General features: G+C 40.8%; 1 protein-coding gene across 2 annotated transcripts in view; it reads left to right on the top strand.

Annotated features, from left to right (window-relative positions):
• larp1 (La ribonucleoprotein 1, translational regulator) overlaps window positions 1-20,592 on the top strand; it is a 56,490-nt gene extending 35,898 nt beyond the window's left edge. Inside the window, exons 6-21 of one of the 2 annotated variants that reach the window (XM_062433848.1) lie at window positions 1,341-1,475; window positions 2,075-2,224; window positions 4,660-4,822; window positions 5,830-5,974; window positions 6,112-6,286; window positions 8,753-8,919; window positions 9,614-9,712; window positions 10,023-10,349; window positions 12,251-12,374; window positions 13,826-14,031; window positions 14,192-14,298; window positions 14,648-14,805; window positions 15,015-15,159; window positions 15,741-15,850; window positions 16,077-16,204; window positions 16,800-20,592. In XM_062433848.1, the coding sequence (XP_062289832.1) occupies window positions 1,341-1,475; window positions 2,075-2,224; window positions 4,660-4,822; window positions 5,830-5,974; window positions 6,112-6,286; window positions 8,753-8,919; window positions 9,614-9,712; window positions 10,023-10,349; window positions 12,251-12,374; window positions 13,826-14,031; window positions 14,192-14,298; window positions 14,648-14,805; window positions 15,015-15,159; window positions 15,741-15,850; window positions 16,077-16,204; window positions 16,800-17,039 (2,579 nt within the window). In that variant the 3' untranslated portion in view covers window positions 17,040-20,592. Of the gene's footprint in view, window positions 1-1,340; window positions 1,476-2,074; window positions 2,225-4,659; window positions 4,823-5,829; window positions 5,975-6,111; window positions 6,287-8,752; window positions 8,935-9,613; window positions 9,713-10,022; window positions 10,350-12,250; window positions 12,375-13,825; window positions 14,032-14,191; window positions 14,299-14,647; window positions 14,806-15,014; window positions 15,160-15,740; window positions 15,851-16,076; window positions 16,205-16,799 lie in introns of both variants that reach the window. The other variant, XM_062433847.1, reaches the window with a different exon arrangement.
• The last annotated feature ends 70 nt before the right edge of the window (window positions 20,593-20,662 follow it).

Raw genomic sequence — 20,662 nt, 5'->3', positions numbered from 1 at the left:
AGGGCCACGTCACTTTAAAGTAGCTGTCATTTCCTCTGTCCCATTGCATGTGGTATCTGTCACACACTCAGACACATTCACACAAACACCCTGACACACAGACAGACAACGTTGTAGACAGAAGGTCACTGATGCCGCCTGGTGGCCAGCAGAGGTACTGCAGCAGATTTTATGCTGTTTCACCGACAAAGGACTCCGCAGTAATGATCACAATATTTACCTACCAGATGCTTTTAACCTGCAGGCAAAAACTGACTCCCCTTCCTGCTGCATGGGTAATGATGTAGAAATGTATTTTCAGGATGAATTCATTATTTCTGATTTTATGACATGGGGCCATCAACTGTTCAATAAATGGTGAGTTGAACAATGTTGACAAAAATGCCTAAAATATAATATAAGTGTAAGAGCTTTTTAGGCTGAAAACGAAACTGTAACCCTCGGTTAATATTTTTTCAGTTCATTTATTCAGTTCATTGCCCAGTGTGAGCATTTAATTGATGCAGATGATGTGAGCATAAACCTTTTTATGTTTTGGTAGTTTAGAAAAGGAGATTAAAATGGAAATATAAAGAGATAAAAGATTAAAGATCCCCTCCAGACTTGTTCTAAAATAGATTTAAAGTCTCTTTATGACAAATAATTTGTGTCTGATGCTGTTTTTCTACAAAAAAGTTCAGTTACCTAATTAAAAATTCACATCACATTTGTGTAAGTTGCGTATTGGACCACAATTGGCTCCGAAGTAGTTGTGATGTCTTAAATCCTGCTTGTGGATACATCGCTTGAGTCCAAGGTTTAGGTTTAGGTTGCAGTGCAGGTTTATAGTCAGGTGTGACCTGCAGACGTGCTGTAGAAGTGATGAGATCTTCATGTCTCTTCTCTGACTAAACATCAATGGAGAGAACTTTCACAACTCTGATCTCAGCATTGAAGCAAAAGAAGAAAAAAAAGACAAAATAATACATACTATTGTATTTTAACACATGTGCCTGATGGTTTGGAGTTTGCTTTGGCACACGTACTGAGAGAAAAGACGGCAGACTTATTCACATTTTCATTATCATTCATCATCTTATCCGGGTTTCAATTTTTGTTACACTTTCTAAACAAGCAAAGAAACCAAAATCTAGGCCAGCATCATCAGTAGACTGACATAAATGATGAGTTATTTTGTTCTTATTGATTAGAAGGTAAAATGAAGGTAAATATTCTGTCTTGTTTTTTTATAAAGTACATTTTATTAAAAGATTTAGGTGATTTCTTCAGATTTCTGGACTCAATGAATTCATATTTTTCCTCTCTAACCTTGTGTTTTATCCCCCTGTGTTCACAAACAGGAAACAAGCAGAAGTGGGTTCCCCTGATGATCGAGGTGAAGTCCGAGGGTCCCAGGGAGCGCTCGGCCTCCAGGAACAACAGCAGACAAAACGAAAACCCCCGTCTGCCTCCCAACGCCAGGAACGACCTCAGAGGTCAGTCTGTTATATCATCACCCAGCGTAAATATGAGCCAAACTGAGAAAATATGAGTTCAGATTGCTAATTGCAGATTGTGGATGTAGACATGCTGTAGAAGTGATGAGATCTTCATGTCTCTTCTCTGACAAAACATCAATGGAGAGAACTTTCACAACTCTGATCTCAGCATTGAAGCCAGAAAACAGACAAAACAATACACAATAACTGTAGGTGACAGTGTTGACGGCCAGTATGAAATTAATTTCAGCTGGTTTTATATGAAGCACTTAACCCCAGGAGTTATTAGCTAGTGCTGATAACTTAGATCAGAAACATGTGACGGCAAATGTTTAAAGTTTGTTGAACTATTTTGTTTAAATGTACACGGCATGACTTTGTGTTCACTGAGGAAATAAAATGTGCTGCCAACTAAAAAGAAACAAGTAATTCTTACTAATTAAAAACGGTAATGGGAGTCCTTTTCCTTTTGTCACAAGTTGATGAAAAATTAATTGGCTTTCACAACTTGGTTTGCATCAAACATGTGATTTAGATTTTCTCCATAAGTGATTATATTTGTGCTGATGGAAAGGCTGTCACTGGTTTTTCTGCAGACTGGCACAGTCAAAAGTATGAGCGGGAGTGGCGCGACGACCACGATGAGGTGTCCAGTGTGAAGAGCGAGGGGGCGCCGTTCCGCGGAGGGTTCAGAGGTCGCGGACGCGGTAGAGGAAGAGGCCGGGGACGAGGCAGAGGCGGTAGAGGTATGTTTATTTTCACCTGTAAATAGACACAAAAACGGATGTACTGTAAAACATATTCAGTTTTCTGTCCTCAAATGTATTTTCTTGACCTCTCTTATGTGGTCATCAACCTATTTTTATTTCCTGAAACAATACTGGCGCACAGAGGCGGTGGCAAGAATTTCACCACTGTGCTGCTTGTGTGTTTTCGGTCACCACAAGGAACTTTTTTTTAGCACCAGTTCAGTTTCTTACCACTGCAACAAATGATGATTGATTATCAGACATAAACAGTTCACAGAGACACATACGCACACTACAACATATGATAATAAAAAGCACTGAGTTTATGTATTGTGCATAAGAATATACCTTCTCTGCATTTGGAATATAAAGTTTATGGTTGGTTTGCTTTTACAAAATAAAACCAAAACTTAGTGTTGCTTAGACTGGACATGTTGCATCAGTCAGATTTGATATAAAAGGGATGAGCTCCTCATTGAGACGATTTCCCTCATAGCAGCTTTCAGAAGATCAGTTCCAGATGGCTGCGAACTCATTTGTCATATAAATGAAACTGAACTTGGAAAATAAAAGAGCCTATTGTGATCAGCAGATGATCTACAGAATCATATTCTAGTTTAAAAAACGCTGACGCTTTGTCAACATTTTTAGATTGTGGCCATCTTGTTTGATGAAACTTGTTTTGGGTTGTTAATGGAACAAACCAATCGATTTTACATGTTAATGTTCAATGTGGGCAGTCACCTTATCATTTGATTGATCCATACAGTGTGAGCTTAAATTCACATGTTTTGGTTGTGTAGAAAAGGAGATTAAAATGTAAATATAAAGAGATATTTAAAGATATGTTTTAAGATGCATATAAAATTTGTGTCTAATACTGTTTTTCCACAAAAAGTAAACTAGTTAAGAATTCTTGATTACATCTCCTCATTATCACTCATTTAAAAAAATAAAAAGTCCATGAATATAGAAATATTATTTAACTACTGAATACAACTTATCATCTTCCCTGATAAGTCCATTATCGCTGTATGTGCACTGAAGGCTTCAAGTTTTTACATCACATTCATGTAAGTTATATATCAGACCACGATTGGCTCAGAAGTAGTTGTGATATCACAATTCCTGCTTGTAGGTACATCACTCATCAATTGAAGACAGATTTTTGGTGGGCACAGACAAACTTTCCACTCTCAGCAGATGAATGTGAAAACAGCCTTTCAGTATCTGAACATAAATCATTTTTCACAGTGAAGCTCAAACAACTGAAGGAACAAGAAGAAAAACACATTTTTGAGTGGAGAACGACTTTAAATATTCTCTGTCCTCTTCTTGCTACAAAGTAGAGATGCTGCAGTTTGTTTGAAAAAATCAAACCTGTTTTGATAAAATAATGTGAGTTCTGTCAGACAGAACCGGAACACTTTGTGTCCTGTGTGGTTTCGTGTTTGGGCTGTCTCTGCTCTCAAACTGGGTGGTTGGGACCCTGCTCGGGCCCCACAGGGGCTACAGTAAAAACAAAAATGTGCAATAACAACGAAAGAGTGGTGGAATGAGGAAAGGCCTACGGATCCAGCAGGAGAAGCAGGTTTCCCTGAAGGCCTGTTGGTTTTGGCAGGATTCTCCTTCTCTCCTCTCTGTTATACACTTCTCTTTTCACACACAGTCTTCCCTTATGTCCCCCCCCCCCCCCCTCCTCTTTCACTAACTCTGACTTTATTTTCTTCTTCCTACCCTCACCATACAGAGGTAGATAAAGTAGTGGTAGCCTTTACATTTTCTAAGAGTGAGGGAAGAAAAGTGTGAAAGAAAAATAAGATTACACACAACTGGGAGCAAGAGATAAGAAGTGAATCCTGGTGTATTCATATGTCCAGCTTTAGGTATCTTCTGTCTCCTTCATCAAGAGGCAGATGTAAGTTTAATAAAAAGATGTAATACCAACAACTATGAGAGTCTGAGTTTAGGTTGTGGATGTAGACGTGCTGTAGAAGTGATGAGATCTTCATGTCTCTTCTCTGACTAAACATCAATGGAGAGAACTTTCACAACTCTGATCTCAGCATTGAAGCCAGAAAAGAGACAAAACAATCCACACTGTTTACTGTACTGTTGTATTTTTACACGGTTTGCTCTGCTTTGTTGACTTTCAGCAGCACTAAAGAAACGGTCAGATTTAATAGGACTGAGCAGAAGAACTGTGTGTATTTACTCAGCTTGTGGGTACGCTCACACACACTTGTCTTACACTCTGTATTCGTCAGGACATTTCAGTGACCACATCCACTCCTTAAGCTCTTTTTGTGTCATTTTTATGATTATGTTTTGATTTGCTTTTGAGTGGGACCACATTTACCAACATCCAGGGAAGCTTGACACTTTAACATTTCAGAAAACTAAATAAAGCTGAATGTTTCTGTCCTCTCCAGGCCACTACGACTATCACTACGGCTACAAATCCTACGACATGAAAGACGGACCCTACGGCCAGAAGTTCAGCAACTCAGTGACCTACTACTACGACAATATGAGCAGCAGCGACCTTTATTCCGTCGATCAGGACCTGCTGAAGGACTACATCAAGAGGCAGATGTAAGTTCACAGGAAGGAGACAAAGACAATGACCACGAGAGTCTGAGTTTAGGTTGTGGACGTAGACGTGCTGTAGAAGTGATGAGATCTTCATGTCTCTTCTCTGACTAAACATCAATGAAGAGAACTTTCACAACTCTGATCTCAGCATTGAAGCAAAAAAAAGACAAAATAATACACACTGTTTACTATATGTTGTATTTTTACACATTCGCTCGATGGTTTTGGAGTTTGCTTTGGCACACATACTGAGAGGAAAGACTTATTCACATATTCTGGTTCTTATCATGGTTTCAATTTTTGTTACACTTTCTAATGAAGAAACCAAAATCTAAGCCAGCATAAACAGTCAACTGACATAAATGATGATGTTCTTATTGATTAGAAGTTTGCTTGATTCAGCTTACAAATAAAAGTTTAATATAAAGTGTTAAACAAGCCAGAGTTTTTGTTCTTGGGCTTGTTTGTACAACACAAATTTGTGATAGTTTTGACAGCAGTGCTCTTTCCTTTTTGTGTTTATTGTTTAACTCACTTTTTATTTAAAAAAAAAAAAAAAAAAAAAAAGATTTGCAAGCACATTTATGAGGAGTTACACAAGTCTGATTACAATATTTTGCATCATGTCCAATCACAACAAGTCTGCAGTTCAAGTTTAGCAGAACAAGTCTGTGTGTGTTGAGACGGTAGTTTTTTTGGCACCCAACTGAAGGATCATAACAGCTTCCTTGTGTGCACCCAGTGCTCCCTTCAGTGTAAATCTGTAATAAGTTACTCAAAGTCTTTGAAATCCTGTCAAATATTCTGTTTTAAATTAGTGGTTCCTTGGAAGGTATTTGGTTACACGTGACGCAGCAGTGTTTTCGCTAAACGTCTCATGAAAGCAGTCATGTCGGGGTTGTTTTTATTGAGGGAAACAACCTCAACCAAACAACAAAAGCTGATTTGTCAGTATATACTGGACAATGCCAATAATGTGTTTTTCCTGCTGCTCTGCCCCCCTGTAGTGAGTACTACTTCAGCCTGGACAACCTGGAGCGCGACTTCTTCCTGCGGAGGAAGATGGATCAGGAGGGCTTCCTGCCCGTCGGACTCGTCGCCAGCTTCCACAGAGTGCAGGCCCTCACCACCGACGTCAACACCATCATGGAAGTAAGCACTTTTTTGTCACTGCTTACTGGTCCTGGCCAAGAACTAGTTAGTGGAATTCTTCACATTCTCAAGGGGGAGACATAGTGCCGTATTTCTGTTGCCACACAGACTAACTGACCCTGTGTTTCTTCTGTCAGGCTTTGAAGGACAGTAAGGAAGTGGAAGTGATCGACATGAAGATCCGTCGGAAGGTGGAGCCAGAGAAGTGGCCTCTGCCGGGCCTGACCATGCCCAACCAGACCCACACCGACTTCTCTCAACTCATAAACTGCCCAGAGTTTGTTCCGAGACAGATAACGGAGGAGCCCAGAGGTGAAAACCGTCATCTGCTGTTAATGAAGCTGAACTTTGAAAACAAAGTGTCAATTTCCTTTAATTCTCCTGTGCTGATTGTCCTTATTGTGTCTTCTTTAAAGATTACTGACACATATTTCTTGAAAGTTCTTGAAATGAGGTGTTTTATACTGAAAACAAATCCAAATAATTTTACTATTTTTAAAATAGATAAATAAATAAATAATTGTATCTTGCTTGCTGACCTGCTCATCCTGCATCATGAATTAGTGGTTTCAAATCCCTAATAGGAATGTAACTCTGGTTATACTTAAATAAGTGAGGTAAATATGGGCCAGTAGGCTGGGGAAGCAGCAACATGTATTGTAGATTAGTGTATGCTAGGGTGGATTAGGGTAATGTGGGACACTTTTTGCAACTCTGACATGTTCACAATATTTACATATGAATCCAATACATTATATCAACGCCTAATATCATTATGAAATCCCTGAGATGTTTCTTTGTTAAATCAGAAGACAATTTTTAGATATTGTACTCAAAAGGAAAATGGCACCTATACTAATGTTCCTCAGAATTTGTAGATTTTGTAATCTGGGACACTATTTTTTAAGCTTTGAAATACTTTATACAAGCTAGCCTTATCTGCCAAAAATTTCTGAAATGTGCATACCCATATTTGGTCTTTTGATTTTGTCAACCTACTTTTTTTTTGCTTTCTGCATCAGATAGGTTAAACAACTAGTAGCCTGTATGTTAACGTGTAATGTTAAACAATATAACTTGCATATGTAGTTAGCTTTAAAATAACTGAATAGAAAAAGAGATACATACATGCACTGGAGCCTATTTGCTTCACATTACCTTAATCCACTCTATATGTAAAATATTTTCTCTGCTTTACATGCCGTCAGACAGCCCTTTTCTTTGGCACTATATTTTCTCAACCGTAGAACCTCGGTTTTCCTACGCGGAAGTGCACCTGTGCCTCTCATCGTGTCACGCCGCAGATCAGCTGTTAGGATAGTAAAGTGTTGTTTTTAAGATTAAACTGAAACCAGACTTAGTTTTTTTCTGCTGTTCCCGTCCACAGCAGCAAGTTTGATTGCTTAGTTTTTACGTGCGGGTACTTCTGGTAATCCTGTCTACTTCTGCAGACTGGAGGCGTGCCGACCGCCATCTAATTACTGTAGGTAATAACACTGACCTCAAGTACCTCATACAACCACAGTACAAAAACCCTCACTAAACCTTCATATCACTCATTCAATCTATCACCACTCATATGGTTCACTGACAAAAGAATTATGGTTTACTAACCACGTTTTTTAATCTATACACCACATGCTAGTATTGTTAGCATTGGTCTATGGCACTTTAACTTATGTAAGTTAGCCTAGCGGCTAGCGGAGTTTTCCGCTCCTCAATTTTCGACACATCACATGTTTATCAGCAGCTAACAGACTTCTTACTCGAGACACGACAGACCAGCACAGTTATATTCCAGTCTTTTTTTGTACGCTTTCACCCAACAAAAAGTTTGAAGTAATAGTTACACATGCCCCTAGGGTAACTAAATGTGCTATGATGCCAGCCAGGTAGCTAACACATGGTAACCATGACGACGGAAGTCTTATTGATTGGCTACTTGAAGACTTGATGTCCAAACTAGGTAGGTTATGCCCCCAAGTGCAACCAGTTTTAGTAAAAGATTTAGTTACAAACTAATTAATTAGCTACTGAGCTTCTAGTGTCGACTTTACATCCTAACTTAGGAGAGGACTTAAACACATGTGCAGCCTCTGATAGGCTTTCAAGGGCTGCTGGGAGACTCCAGTGTTTGGCTACTCTGCGCCAGAGTCGACCACCAGATTGGCTCACTTTGCGAACTCTGTTATGCAAGTCCCCAGGAAGAGCTCCAGGCTTTAAAGTCAATTTGACATATTGGCCAAACTTCAAAAGGCTATTTTTGTTCTCTATAGGCTTATATTGTGCAAGAGACATCTGTAAATCAGCAGATACATTTTTTTTGTGCATCATAACCCCCACAAAATGGTTTTACTGTGAGAATTTTATCCATTTAGTCCGATCACATTTGGAAAATCTAGAAGAGCTGCACAATTGAATTGTTTTATCTCCATTCAGAGTTAGCTGTAGGGCTAAACTCTAAATAGCTGGTTTGGCCGGCGGAAGTTGCTAGTGTGCCTGCTCTGTGGACACACTGATCTGGAAGATCCAGGCAATTTTACACCTGGAATTCACATTTTTTTGGTTTCATGCGCCACTGAGCAACTTTTATAGGAATGAAAGGGGCCCCTGCCCCCAACGTTGTATCCAGTTGTCTTTATACATCCATGTGTATATGCCACTTACAATATAGCCACTCTTGATAACTTTTCTAGCATTGGATGCAGGAAACTTCTTGCAAAACAAAGTTTTGTTGTCAGTAAACATATAAAACGTGATTCTCTGTGTCTGTTGCAGGTTCTCCCAGGTCCTCCACACCCGTGAAATACCAGACCAAGACTGAGTCAGACATCTCCAACCTTAAGACGATGCCCAAGGGCCTCTCTGCCAGCCTCCCCGACCTGGACTCGGAGTCCTGGATTGAGGTCAAGAAGAGACCCAGACCTTCCCCAGCTAGACCCAAGGTCAGCACAGAGAAGGTGACATTCAGTGTAAACTTTTAGGAAGGAAGTGAAAGAGGCACTGTGAGCTTTAGCATCAGTTCTGATTTGTAGCTATGAATTTGTATAAGTGATCCTTTATGTCACTCAGCCCCTTGATTGATTATGATCATCTTATGTTTTCCATCCAGTGGACCATGATGCCTTGTGGCCACCTGTCAGCTGCACTGCTTAATATTTCTTAATAACTAGATAAGCAACAAGTTATATGAAGATGTCACTTTGGATTCTGGATAAATACGATTCCTATTTTTGGCTATTTTCTGTAATGACTGAACACATAATTGACAGATTAATCAATACTGAAATTTAGTTGCAGCATTACAAGTAACACACATGTAAGCTGGCAAATAGCCCTCAGGCATGGTTTATATAGAACCCATGTATTTCATCGTCTTTATCCACACGCACAAGTCTTTTTTGTTTATTTTTTTATTTCAGCATTAAACATTTTACACATCCGTCCTTTTGATTAGATGCATTTTCTTTTTTCCCCCGACAAGAATAACTGTAAAAATCAGTTTGCCTTCTCCTCATTTTATTTTGAACGCTCCCCCACAGTATCTGTTCTTCCATCCATTCATCTTTTATCTTCCACACCCTCCACCTCCTCCCTCTTTCCTCTTCCTGTGTGGTCGTTGTTCGTTGACTGATGTAGGCCCCCTCGTTGCAGCAGCAGAAGGAAAAGGACGATTTGAATCGCTCTCCGGTGCCCCAGTCTGGCTCCTCATCCTCGCCCGCTGCCCCAGGAAATAAGGTGAGACATGAAATGTGTTTGAACGATCTTATTTGTCAAAGACTGTCTTAAGACTGCGAGTATTTCTGTTCTTTTTAGAGCTTCAACTAGTGATTTCTATCTTAATTATTGTATTTAATAGTCATTGAGACTATTAAATGTTAAAGAATTTCTTTCACTTTAGGCGATAATACATCTCATATGATGAGTAGTCATGAATTGAGTTTTAATAATTTCCCCAAAACAAATGATTAGTAATCAGAGATAAATACTATCAGTTGACACTCTAATCATTTCTGTCTTTCTTATTTTATCTTTGACCTCTGATCAGGGGGGAGCTGAACAGGACGAACCGGAGGAGCTCGACTTCATGTTCGACGAGGAGATGGAGCAGATGGACGGACGTCGCAACACCTTCACCGACTGGTCGGACGAGGAGACGGACGGTGAGATAGACGACCACGATGTCAACAAGATCCTGATCGTGACGCAGACGCCGCCTTACCTGAGGAAGCACCCGGGGGGCGACCGCACCGGACACCACACATCGCGTTCCAAGCTGACCAACGAGTTGGTCAAGGTGATCAACGACGGGCTCTTCTACTATGAGCAGGACCTGTGGGACGACACATACGAGCCCGAGTACGCCACCATTAAGGTGAGGTCATTTTTCCTGCTGCTTCATCTGTGACTGATTTAAATCGATGTGAAGCTGTTTGTGTTCGCGTTTTGAGTTTGTGAACCAGATGTGTGATGATTCTGCCATTACTGCTGAGCATGGTAAGCTGAGAGACTTGTCAATCAAGCAAAGCACAGCCCCAAAATCTTCATGAAGTTTCAAATTTCTAAAACTGTAGAAAAAGTAAGAAATGTCTCATTTTAACTGTGGCTTTTTTTCTTTTACTTCAGTACAATCTGACGGACTTTGGTTATAGTATTAAGGGAATTTGGGCATTGTTTTAGGCTTAGTTATTGCCGTAAGATCTAAAATAAGGTATTAGACAATATCGGTGGACCATGAAGAAAAGATGGAATGTATTATATGACAATAAGGGTGATACATGCGGTTTGTATTTGTATTTGAACCCTTAAATAATAATTTGGTTGTTTTCTCAGTTAGAAAATCTTTTGTAATTCTAAAGTAATTGTCCATATCTGGTCACTGCTGGCAGAAAGACAAAAAGCCACCAATCAAAACTTAAATAAAGATAGAGCTTATTGTTTTTTGTTTATTCTTGATTCTCTCTCTTTTTTTTTTTTTTTTTTTTTTTTTTTTTTTTTTTTAACAAGAGTTAAGATCAGTTAAGATTTTCTGCTTCAAGACGAGACTGATCAGTACGTCGCTCAAAAAATGCTTCTGGCAACAGAAAGTAAAGAATAAATGGACCAGTGTGTAGGATCTAGCGGCATGTAGCAGTGAGATATACACGAATTAAAACATAATTATGTGTCCATTCCACTAGATGCTGTAAAGTCTACACACTGCACCTTTTAATGAACACAAATCATTCAGGGATGTTTTTTGTAATAAATAACGAAAATCACGAGGACTCAACCAGAATGTCTGTCTCTGTCAGTGGACATTTTAAGGATCATGTGATCTGCACGTTGCTTTCTAACCTGCCTGGAAACATTTGAGGGCATCATCACAGTCAAATAACACAACCCGTAGCTGATACATAACTCGAGGCCGACTCTTCTGACTGCTTCCACGTTGTGTCACCGTCATATTGGAGGTGTTTCTGCCCAAGGCCAGAGGACGAGTAGATTTATTCTTCTTCAGTTAGAGCTGTTTCTGGATTTGGAAACGCAACACAGAACAGAAAGTTTTGTTTTGTTTTTTGTTGTCACTGCTGCCCATTGTAGCATTGTTGAACTCTTTGTGGGACCTTCACGTGCTCGCAGGCACACGTCCAGCTGCGTGTGGAACAGAGGATGCTTGTTTATAAATAAACCCCGCACACAAGGCTTCGGCCTGAAGGGTCGAGCTGCTGAGCTGCAGGGGGGAGGTGAAGATGGACACCCAAAAATCTGAGGATACTTGGTGGAATGAAGGCGCAAGTGTGAGTCACACATGGTGAAATAATCAGAAGAACCGTTGCACTGGAGACTGGTTGTGTGTTTTATTGTATGATTTTTAAATTGAGCTGTTGTTGGAGGAGGAGCACGTGTTATTTGGAGGCCTTTCCTTGTGGAAAATTCAGGGAGTTTGTGTGTTGATGTAACCCAGCTGACGAGTGTAGAGTCAGAACAGTATGAGACGTCACCATGAGGGTGAAAAGAGTGTTTTTGGCAGCCATGTTTTGCTGCTGTATCTTGATCTCCAGACTGCTGCAGATAAGGTCTGTTGGTTATTTTTATTGATTTACTTCCCCACCTTTTTTTTTTGGTAAAGATCTCAAGTTTCTATTGAGAAATGTGTAAGAGACAAATTAAGTAAAATGAATCCATATGTGTCAGCCAAAATAAACGATCATCTAAAGAGTTGTAGGAAGAGGATGTTTTTCCACCTGTCCTCACATTAATGTTGGATCTTTTTCATTCTTTTTTTTTTTACAGCAAGAGGTGGAAAACTTCAAGAAGGTCCACCTGATAAGCCGCGAAGAGTTTGACTGCCTGACTCCCGAACCCCCTGTGGACCCCAACCAGGAAGTCCCCCCAGGACCCCCAAAACCTCATCAGAGTAAGGACATTAAAAAAAGACAAACAAACACAACACACACATGATACGATGCCAAGTTTATGAATGCAGAGACATCACAGTGTTAACTAGTAAAATGGTTTCATAAAAGTTGTAGCTCATTATTAAGAAGCCTGTCCTGCTATTTCAAGAATAAGAATATTCAGTTTGCTATTCTTCTAACTTTTAACTCTGTCACTATATTCTCTCATTTGCTTAGTCTACTCATTGATGAAAGTGGTCCTACTTTTCATTCTGATATTAGATAAGCCTTAAAGGTTCAATGTGTAAGAATTAGCCAGAATTTCAGTTTGAAACATCCCAAAATTAACTAAAATGATCAAAAGAATGTGAAGAAAAGAAACAGTTTTGATGTTAAGTCATCAAAGACTTATATGTGCTGTGTTGCAGAGACATCTACTGAAGTAAGCATGCTAAACAGCTAACTCCAGCCCTGTCCGGCCCCTCCTGTCTCGTAATATCACTATGTATCTCAGGGGCGAAAGTGAGTCACTGTAGCGTCCAGTCTGCTCTCAGTCCAACATGAAAAGAAGAACAAGTTACGCTGCCCTGAGCCACTGGCAGTAATGATAGAGGCAGGCTGAATCCTGTTGAAGTTTTACTATTTTTTCAGGCAAGAAAGTAACCATGTGGATTCCCAATATGTGCTCAGTTTATCCAAATAACACCTTATTGGAAAGTTTCACCGGCACTGGAGCAGCCGCTGCTGGGGAGACACCAGCTGGTAATGTCAGCTGATCTGACTAACTGCAATAAGTTGCACCCGCCGTGTGAAAACTGGCCATTTGGCATTGCAGCACATTGTAGTAAGCTGGACCGATATTGAAATATCATATAGATATAATTAGGTGTCTGCAGGATCACTGTAATGCAAAATGGCTGTGACACCCGCCTTCGAGGCATGTGCATCACTATTTGGTTATTTAAAGTTAATGTCGTAGATTATCTTTGTGGTGCAGCTGCTTTCTGGTCTGTGCGGCTCTTCTTTAATTTACCACTGTATCTAATGTCTGAGGCTTTTTGATATGTTGACAATGTAATATTCAGTGAGTGATAATGATGATGCATTTGGGGAGAAGGGTGGCGTAGTGGGGTCAGGTTTAGATGATTCTTACACATTGAACCTTTAAGAAGCTAAAATGTGAACACAGCGTGCTGCTTCATCTCTCTGTCATTCTGTTCAAGTGATAACAGCTGAGACTTTACTGCTCATCAATCATGAGCCCTGTGTTGCACACTAAAATAAATGAAACTATTAGATCCCGGCTGTTATGACACTAAATTGTCTCATTTAATGTCTTGAAGTGTTTTAATTTGAAGATTAAATATGTTTTAATGTATCAAACATCTGAAGGCAGTTAGGTAGATAAATGCTCCAGTCTGAGGTTGTGTTTTTGCTGCTCTGTAACTAATGTCCTCCCTCACGTCCTCAGTCCCCACAGACGCTCTGGCAAACAAACTCTTCGGTGTCCCAGAGCCCTCCTCAATAGCACGCTCGCTCCCAACTACCGTGCCTGACTCGCCCAACTACCGCAGTGCCCGTACACCCCGCACGCCTCGCACCCCTCATAGGAAGGACGCCACCATGACGCCACGCTTCTACCCAGTGGTGAAGGAAGGCCGGCCTGTTGATGCCAAGGTAAGGTGGCCGACACATGAGGGTGAAATCAAATTCATTTTTTGCCTTTTGGTGGTGGTTCGAAACATAAAATACACTGGCATTTGTAGACAATCAGTGACTGTTCAAGTGCTGTAAATGCACCCCTTTAAACATTTCTATTTATTGTGTAACCTTTCAGACGCCCAGGAAGAGGAAGACCCGACACAGCTCCAACCCGCCCATGGAGTGTCACGTCGGCTGGGTGATGGACTCCAGAGAGCATCGCTCCCGTACCGCCTCTGTCAGGTGAGACTTGCTGCTTTTAAATCCCTTCAGACACTGACACCAAAACTATTTTCTGTTGTAAAAACCCCAAACAGACCACATGGGTTTGTGACCATAAATACTGTACGTTGTGTACTCTTCACCTAAATTACTTCAGGATTAGGATTTCTGGGTGACGTTATTTCCATCCTCTCTAAATGTTAGGGTTAGGCTTTTTAAACTTTAAAATGAAGATGTTTATTTTCCTGAATGTGAAGTGAAACATTCATAAATGGTGCCAGTCTCTTCAGGACTGACTTCATCATTGAATCAGTTATAATATTTGATGTGGTATCACTGACTCTCTGTCCTCGACCTCTCTCCCTCTCAGCTCTAACGCCAGCCCATCAGAGGGCACTCCCGCTCTGGGTAACATTGGATGCACGCCCCAGTCCCTCCCCAAGTTCCAGCATCCATCCCACGAGCTGCTCAAGGAGAATGGCTTCACGCAACACGTTTACCACAAGTACCGCCGGCGCTGCCTAAATGGTACACAGGTTTTCTCTTTTCTTTCCTTACTTATTATTTATTCTTCAAATGGCATTAAAATCATTTTCAGAGACAATTCAGCAGCATTCATTAACAGTAAAGTAATTCTGAATGTTAAAGGGGGAAAAAAAATTATGTTTATCTGTTTTGTTTAAAATGACAACAAAAAAAACCTTGACCACTATCTCTTTCCTTTTGACCAATCACAGAGCGAAAGCGGCTGGGAATCGGCCAATCGCAGGAGATGAACACACTGTTCCGCTTCTGGTCATTTTTCCTGCGAGATCACTTCAACAGGAAGATGTATGAGGAATTCAGACAGCTGGTGGTAGAGGACGGGAAAGAAGGATACAGGTAAAGAGCTGTAGCCAGTGATGGATGGATAAATGCAGTATTTTGATGCAGTGAACGTAGCAGAACCACCAACAACTGATTTTTAGGTATGTCAGTGACAGGGATGGAAATTATTGAAGGGAATGTTGTTTATTCAGCTTCATTGTAGTTAGAGATTAATTGAGGATCATTTCACCTTCATTGTTTTTACATTTTTACAGAAATCTACATAGGAGAGCCTTCAGAATCTATCATTTTACCTCATGCTTGTTATTCTTGAAGTTATAACCGTATCCAAAATCTTAATACTACTCATTTTAAAAGTGCTAATAAAATGTCTCAGATGCCTGTGTTATGCAAATTGAGATGCAGTGTGTGTTTGACATGTTTGCTTCGCCTATTTTTGGTAATCATCAAACTTTTTTAAAAACAGTTGAGTCATCTGTAATGAATATCGGCTGATATAAATTTGCATCCGCAAGCATAATTTTTCAAATTTAACCTTGTCTCATTATAGTAATTGATAGTACGTGTGTTGCTTCGTATCTAAGCTGTGTCCAAATCCATTTGCTCAACACTTTGTTGTTCTGTTGAATTCTCAGGTACGGTTTGGAGTGCCTGTTCAGGTACTACAGCTACGGTCTAGAGAAGAAGTTCAGGCCAGACATCTTTAAGGACTTCCAGGAGGAGACCATGAAAGACTACGAAGCTGGTGAGGAAACCTGGCAAAAAACGGCACGCAGTGTGTTTGGATCAGAGGAAACTGAATGTCGACTCAGTTTTCTGCTGTTCCGTGGCCCATGGAACGGTCCATTTTAATCAAGTCAAGCAATTTTACTGTGTTGTCACAGCAGGAGATAGCTGCATTGAGCCAGTGATGTTCCCAAATGTTTTTTTCTATTTGGTCTAACATGTATGCATTTGCCTCCTGTTCACAGGCCAGCTGTATGGACTGGAGAAGTTCTGGGCCTTCCTTAAATATTCCAAAATCAAGACCTTGGAGATCGACCCCAAGCTGCATGACTTTCTGAGGAAGTTTAAACGTCTGGAAGATTTCAGAATTGACGTAAGTTGAATATTTCTGACACTCAGCTGGACGAGTCTGTTTGTCTCTACGCCGGTCGATTTGTAGGACCAGAGACACAGCTCTGTCAGTGTCGGAACAGGATGCATTCAGGCACAGGACTGAGTGTATGTCATCTGTGTTTTGACAGAGATCAACGTGTAACTTTTACATGCATAAAATGAAAGAAAGATAAACTTAGAGAGTAAAAAGGAGCTTCAGGTCACAGTTAGCATGTAAAGTTCAAGTGAAAAGTGGGCCAGTACACAGCTCAGATAGATGCCTGAAAAATACAGATGAAATATTAATAGTTATAGTAGTCAATAGCAGATAATTAAAATTGTTAAAGGTAGATTGTTACTGAGTCCCATTTTTGATTGAAATAGATTTTATATTTGATAGGTTGAGGCTGTTTGCTCTTGACAACACAAGGTATAAAAGTCTACAATGCTACATACATTTCTAAAGTCATGATAGTTTGGAGTCCTAAAAAAAAGTATATTGTGACGGGTGTTTTTGTTTTGCTTTGCTTCTAAAAGTGTTTGTGCTTGAAAACGAGCTGCCATCTAATCTGTACGGCGGATATTTATGTTTCCAGCCGCCTATGGAGGACGGAGGCCGCAGAAGACACTCATCCAGCGGGGACGGTCGTCGCCGGCATCCCTCTCTGCCCTCCAGCCGGCCCCACAGCCAGGCCAGCTCAGGACCCAGCCCCGCCCTCACCACCCAGGGCCCCGCCCTCACCACCCAGGGCCCCGCAGCCAAGGATGATGCCAAACCCGCCTGCCAGAGAGCCCTCGCCGTTGACCTCGCACCAGATGCCAAGACACTGAAGTAACTCCACAAACACGCCGCCACACACGGATCAACTCAAACACGTCTGCAAGTCGCCGGTTCTCTCTGTGCCACAGGAGGGGGGAGGGGGGCAACCTGCCCTTCAATCAAGCATGAAAAGTTTTTTTTTTTTCTGTTTTTTTTTGAGAAATGAGAAAGAAAATAACTAAAATGGCGCAGTTTATTAATATGTTTTAAGGTTTTGAGAAAAATATTTTTTTGTCTTAATGAGGCAAGGAATGGAATTTTATTTTTTACAAACCAGTCCACACGGTGGATGGTTTACTGGTCATTTACTATCCTGGATTTTTTGTTTTTTTCATGTTCTCCCCCCTCTCTGTCACTGGGACCCCTCTTTGATCGTCACTGTCCTGCTGGCTGAAAGATATCTGATTCCTCACCCAGATCTCAGATTTATGATTATTATTTCTTCGGCGTGTGGCGGGTTTGGAGACTTGGAAATAATTTGAACAAGGCTGAGCATCTGAAAGCCCTGCTAGCAGCCCGCTGGAGGCCGCGCTGCTCCCGACATCCAACCGGACCAAAGTGGTTTGAACCGAGCGACTGACATTTCCATCCGCAGAGCCCCAGAGTGCTCTCAGCTCTCAGGCTAAAAATTACAACTATTTGATTTACTTTATGGCTGGATTTTGAGGGGGAAAATATTAAAGAACCAAATGATAAAGAGGAAAAAAGAGACTTGTACCAATCCCTCAGTATGGACACGATCATTGAAAGTTGCCTTATTTTAATGGTTTTACTGCTTCTAACTTGTGCCCGCCACCTTATTGTCGATTGTACAGCATTGAATTCAACCATATATCCAGTCACCGTTTCCAGCAGAGGCCACTACGTGGTGCCGTGTCTGCCAAAACCCCCCTCACTCTCCTCCGTCACTTTTTCTGAACTGTCTTCCAGGTGTCACTCGGTCTGTTACAAGTCCTGTAATTCTTCCCTGTGTTTGCAAGTTGTGGCTTTTTGTGCTGAAACACCTCGACCTCTTGGAACTTTTCCGCCTTTCCCTCCCCCCCGAAAAAAACAAAACAAAAAACACTTCAGTGGGGTGGAGAGTTGGACCGGAGGGTCCTTAAGCTCTCCTACATGATCTCCCTTTGGGTGCTTCCTGACTTTTTTTTGTTCCGCTCTGCCTCCCTGTCACACGAGCTGCATCCATCCGTTCATCCATCCGTTTGACATCCATCCATCAGTCGACCATCAGTGATGCTACAGGACTGGAATCATCTATCTGGATTACTTGAAGAACCGATGGTTACGAGGAGGGCCGTCATTCTCTGACACAGGTGCTCTGGGTGGAGACGCTGGCCGGGCTGTAGTGAGGCTCAGACATTTGGCCTCTGGCTTCGCTGTTAAAAAAGAAGTTTGCTCGGCCAACCCGCTGCTCAAAGAGGCTGATTCAGCCTCCGGCGCTCCCCACCTCTTCTGTTTGACACACACACACACACACACACACACACACACACACACACACACACACACACACACACACACACACACACACACACACACCAGCTTACAGGCATGAACACTGACAGGTTTACTCGCACACAGGTACTGATGTAGCAGCGTGAGCAAGCTGGATATGAAACACACACACACACACACACACACACACACACACAAACACACACAGCTCGATGTCTTGCCTCGCTGTGGACAAATAAAATCAAAACTGGATTGTTTGTTCAGTCGTCACTCTTCCTACAGTCAACTGAACTCTAATAGTCTGGTGTGGATAATTAAATCTTTATCCAACTCGATGATATCAAGTAGAAGAGGAATCTTTTCTTTTTCCCTCCACTAATGTAAATGTGAATTTGACAGATGAAGAGAAGTGATCACAGCTCCCTGCTACTTGTTTTATTGTTTATAGAACAGATTATATATTTGCCTTACATGTGTACGTACTCTTTAACGTTACTTTTTTTTTTTTTTTTAATGGTCTCATAATTATCTTATGCTTTTTAATTTCAATTTGCAGTGTTTCTAGCATTGTTGTTATGATGGATGTGGGGTTTGTGTCAGGCTGTCAAAACATCTGTAGATTTCAGAAATGGGAACATAGTTCACAACACAAAAGGGAAAGTTGACATCAGGGCGTAAACAGGTATTCAGTGCGACGACAAAAATCTGTAATGTTATAGTATTTCATGTTGAAATCAGTTAATTTTGCTCTTTTTTTTCTTTTAGTAAAGATGTTTGCCAACATAGACGAGAGCAGCTTTCCAACAAACTAATTAATGAATTTGCAGCCTCCAGGTTTTCTGCAAAGTCTAAAAACATGAAAATAATTAGATGTTTGGGGTTTGAATTGCACAAAAAGTTGCAAAAAAGTCTTAATACATAAATGGATACGCAGGTGCTCGGTGAAATGACCCGTTTATCGCTGACATGCTGCAATTTTTGTTACAAACTTAGCTTAGTCAAACAGCAGTCATGTGTGTGAAAATGAATTTGGAAAGAGTTGAGTTTGGAAAAAGCCTGACATTTTCTAATCAGAATGAACACCTGTGCCTGTTTTTTTTTCTTTTTCTTTCAGTCCTTTTCCATTTAATAATTTGGCCTGTTGGTTGATGTTCCAGCAGAGTGGAAAAGATTGATGTCACTTTGTCTTGTCAGTGTTTTTTTTTTTTTTTGCCCCCTTTTAATGTCTTGTTGATTTATCTTCAGGGAGATTTGGATCAGTTTTTACAGGCTTACAGTTGATGCATCAGTGTTTACTGGAGGTTTAAAGACAAAAAAAAAATTAGAACTATGAAATATTGAGAAAAGGAAACACATTTCCCAAAAACCAGTGAATCCTTTGATGTGTGAGCTGGTGTGTGGCTGCAGACATTGGCGGACTGCCATTAGAGAGGAGGGGGGGGGGGTTCTTCCCCAGGACAGTCACATGATCCCTCCCTCTAATGTGACCACCTGCCATCACCTGTCACTGGACATTTCGGGGGGGGGGTGGAGGATTTCAGGTGGTGTGGGAGTTTTCAGCCTTCTCTATCGGCATAGAACTGCTGCTAGCTGTCCAAACAAACTCTAGAGGGCACTGGCCTCTGCCTGACAGTTTTACATGGACTTGGCCAGACGGCCGGACACTGAAGAGATGAACGATGGATGTGGGACGGGAGGGGAGGAGCAAAAGAAGAGAAAACAAAGAGAGAAAGGAGCCCGACTGGTTTGTGATGTTGCTGAGAGGAATATGGCTGGTTATGATGTCTGGAGACTGAAAAAAAGGACAAAATTCCATAAAGCCATATGAATATGAAATAACTGTATATGAACCATTAAAATAGTTCATTACATTACAATATCTTAGGCTTGTCATGAGGAAAAAAAGATGAAAACAAGGAAAAAAGGAACAAAAAAAATATATAAAATGGAAAAATGTAAAATACTTGAATGAGATCTTGTATTATAACATTTAATATTCATAATATCTGCTTTGTAGGCTGATGTGATTCGCTTAGTGTTATTTGTAATTTGTAGTAATTATGCTTTTCCTTTAATAAAGAAAAAAAACACAAAACGGACAAAAAAACCTCAAACACCGGCTGCTGAGTGATTATTTCTATTGTGTGTGTGTGTGTGAGAAATGTTTTGTGTCCTGACCCCACA

The sequence above is a fragment of the Scomber scombrus genome, chromosome 14, assembly GCF_963691925.1.
Source record: "Scomber scombrus chromosome 14, fScoSco1.1, whole genome shotgun sequence".
Taxonomy (NCBI): Eukaryota; Metazoa; Chordata; class Actinopteri; order Scombriformes; family Scombridae; genus Scomber; species Scomber scombrus.
Note: the sequence above shows the minus strand (reverse complement) of the source record. Positions and strands in the feature narration are given on the sequence as shown.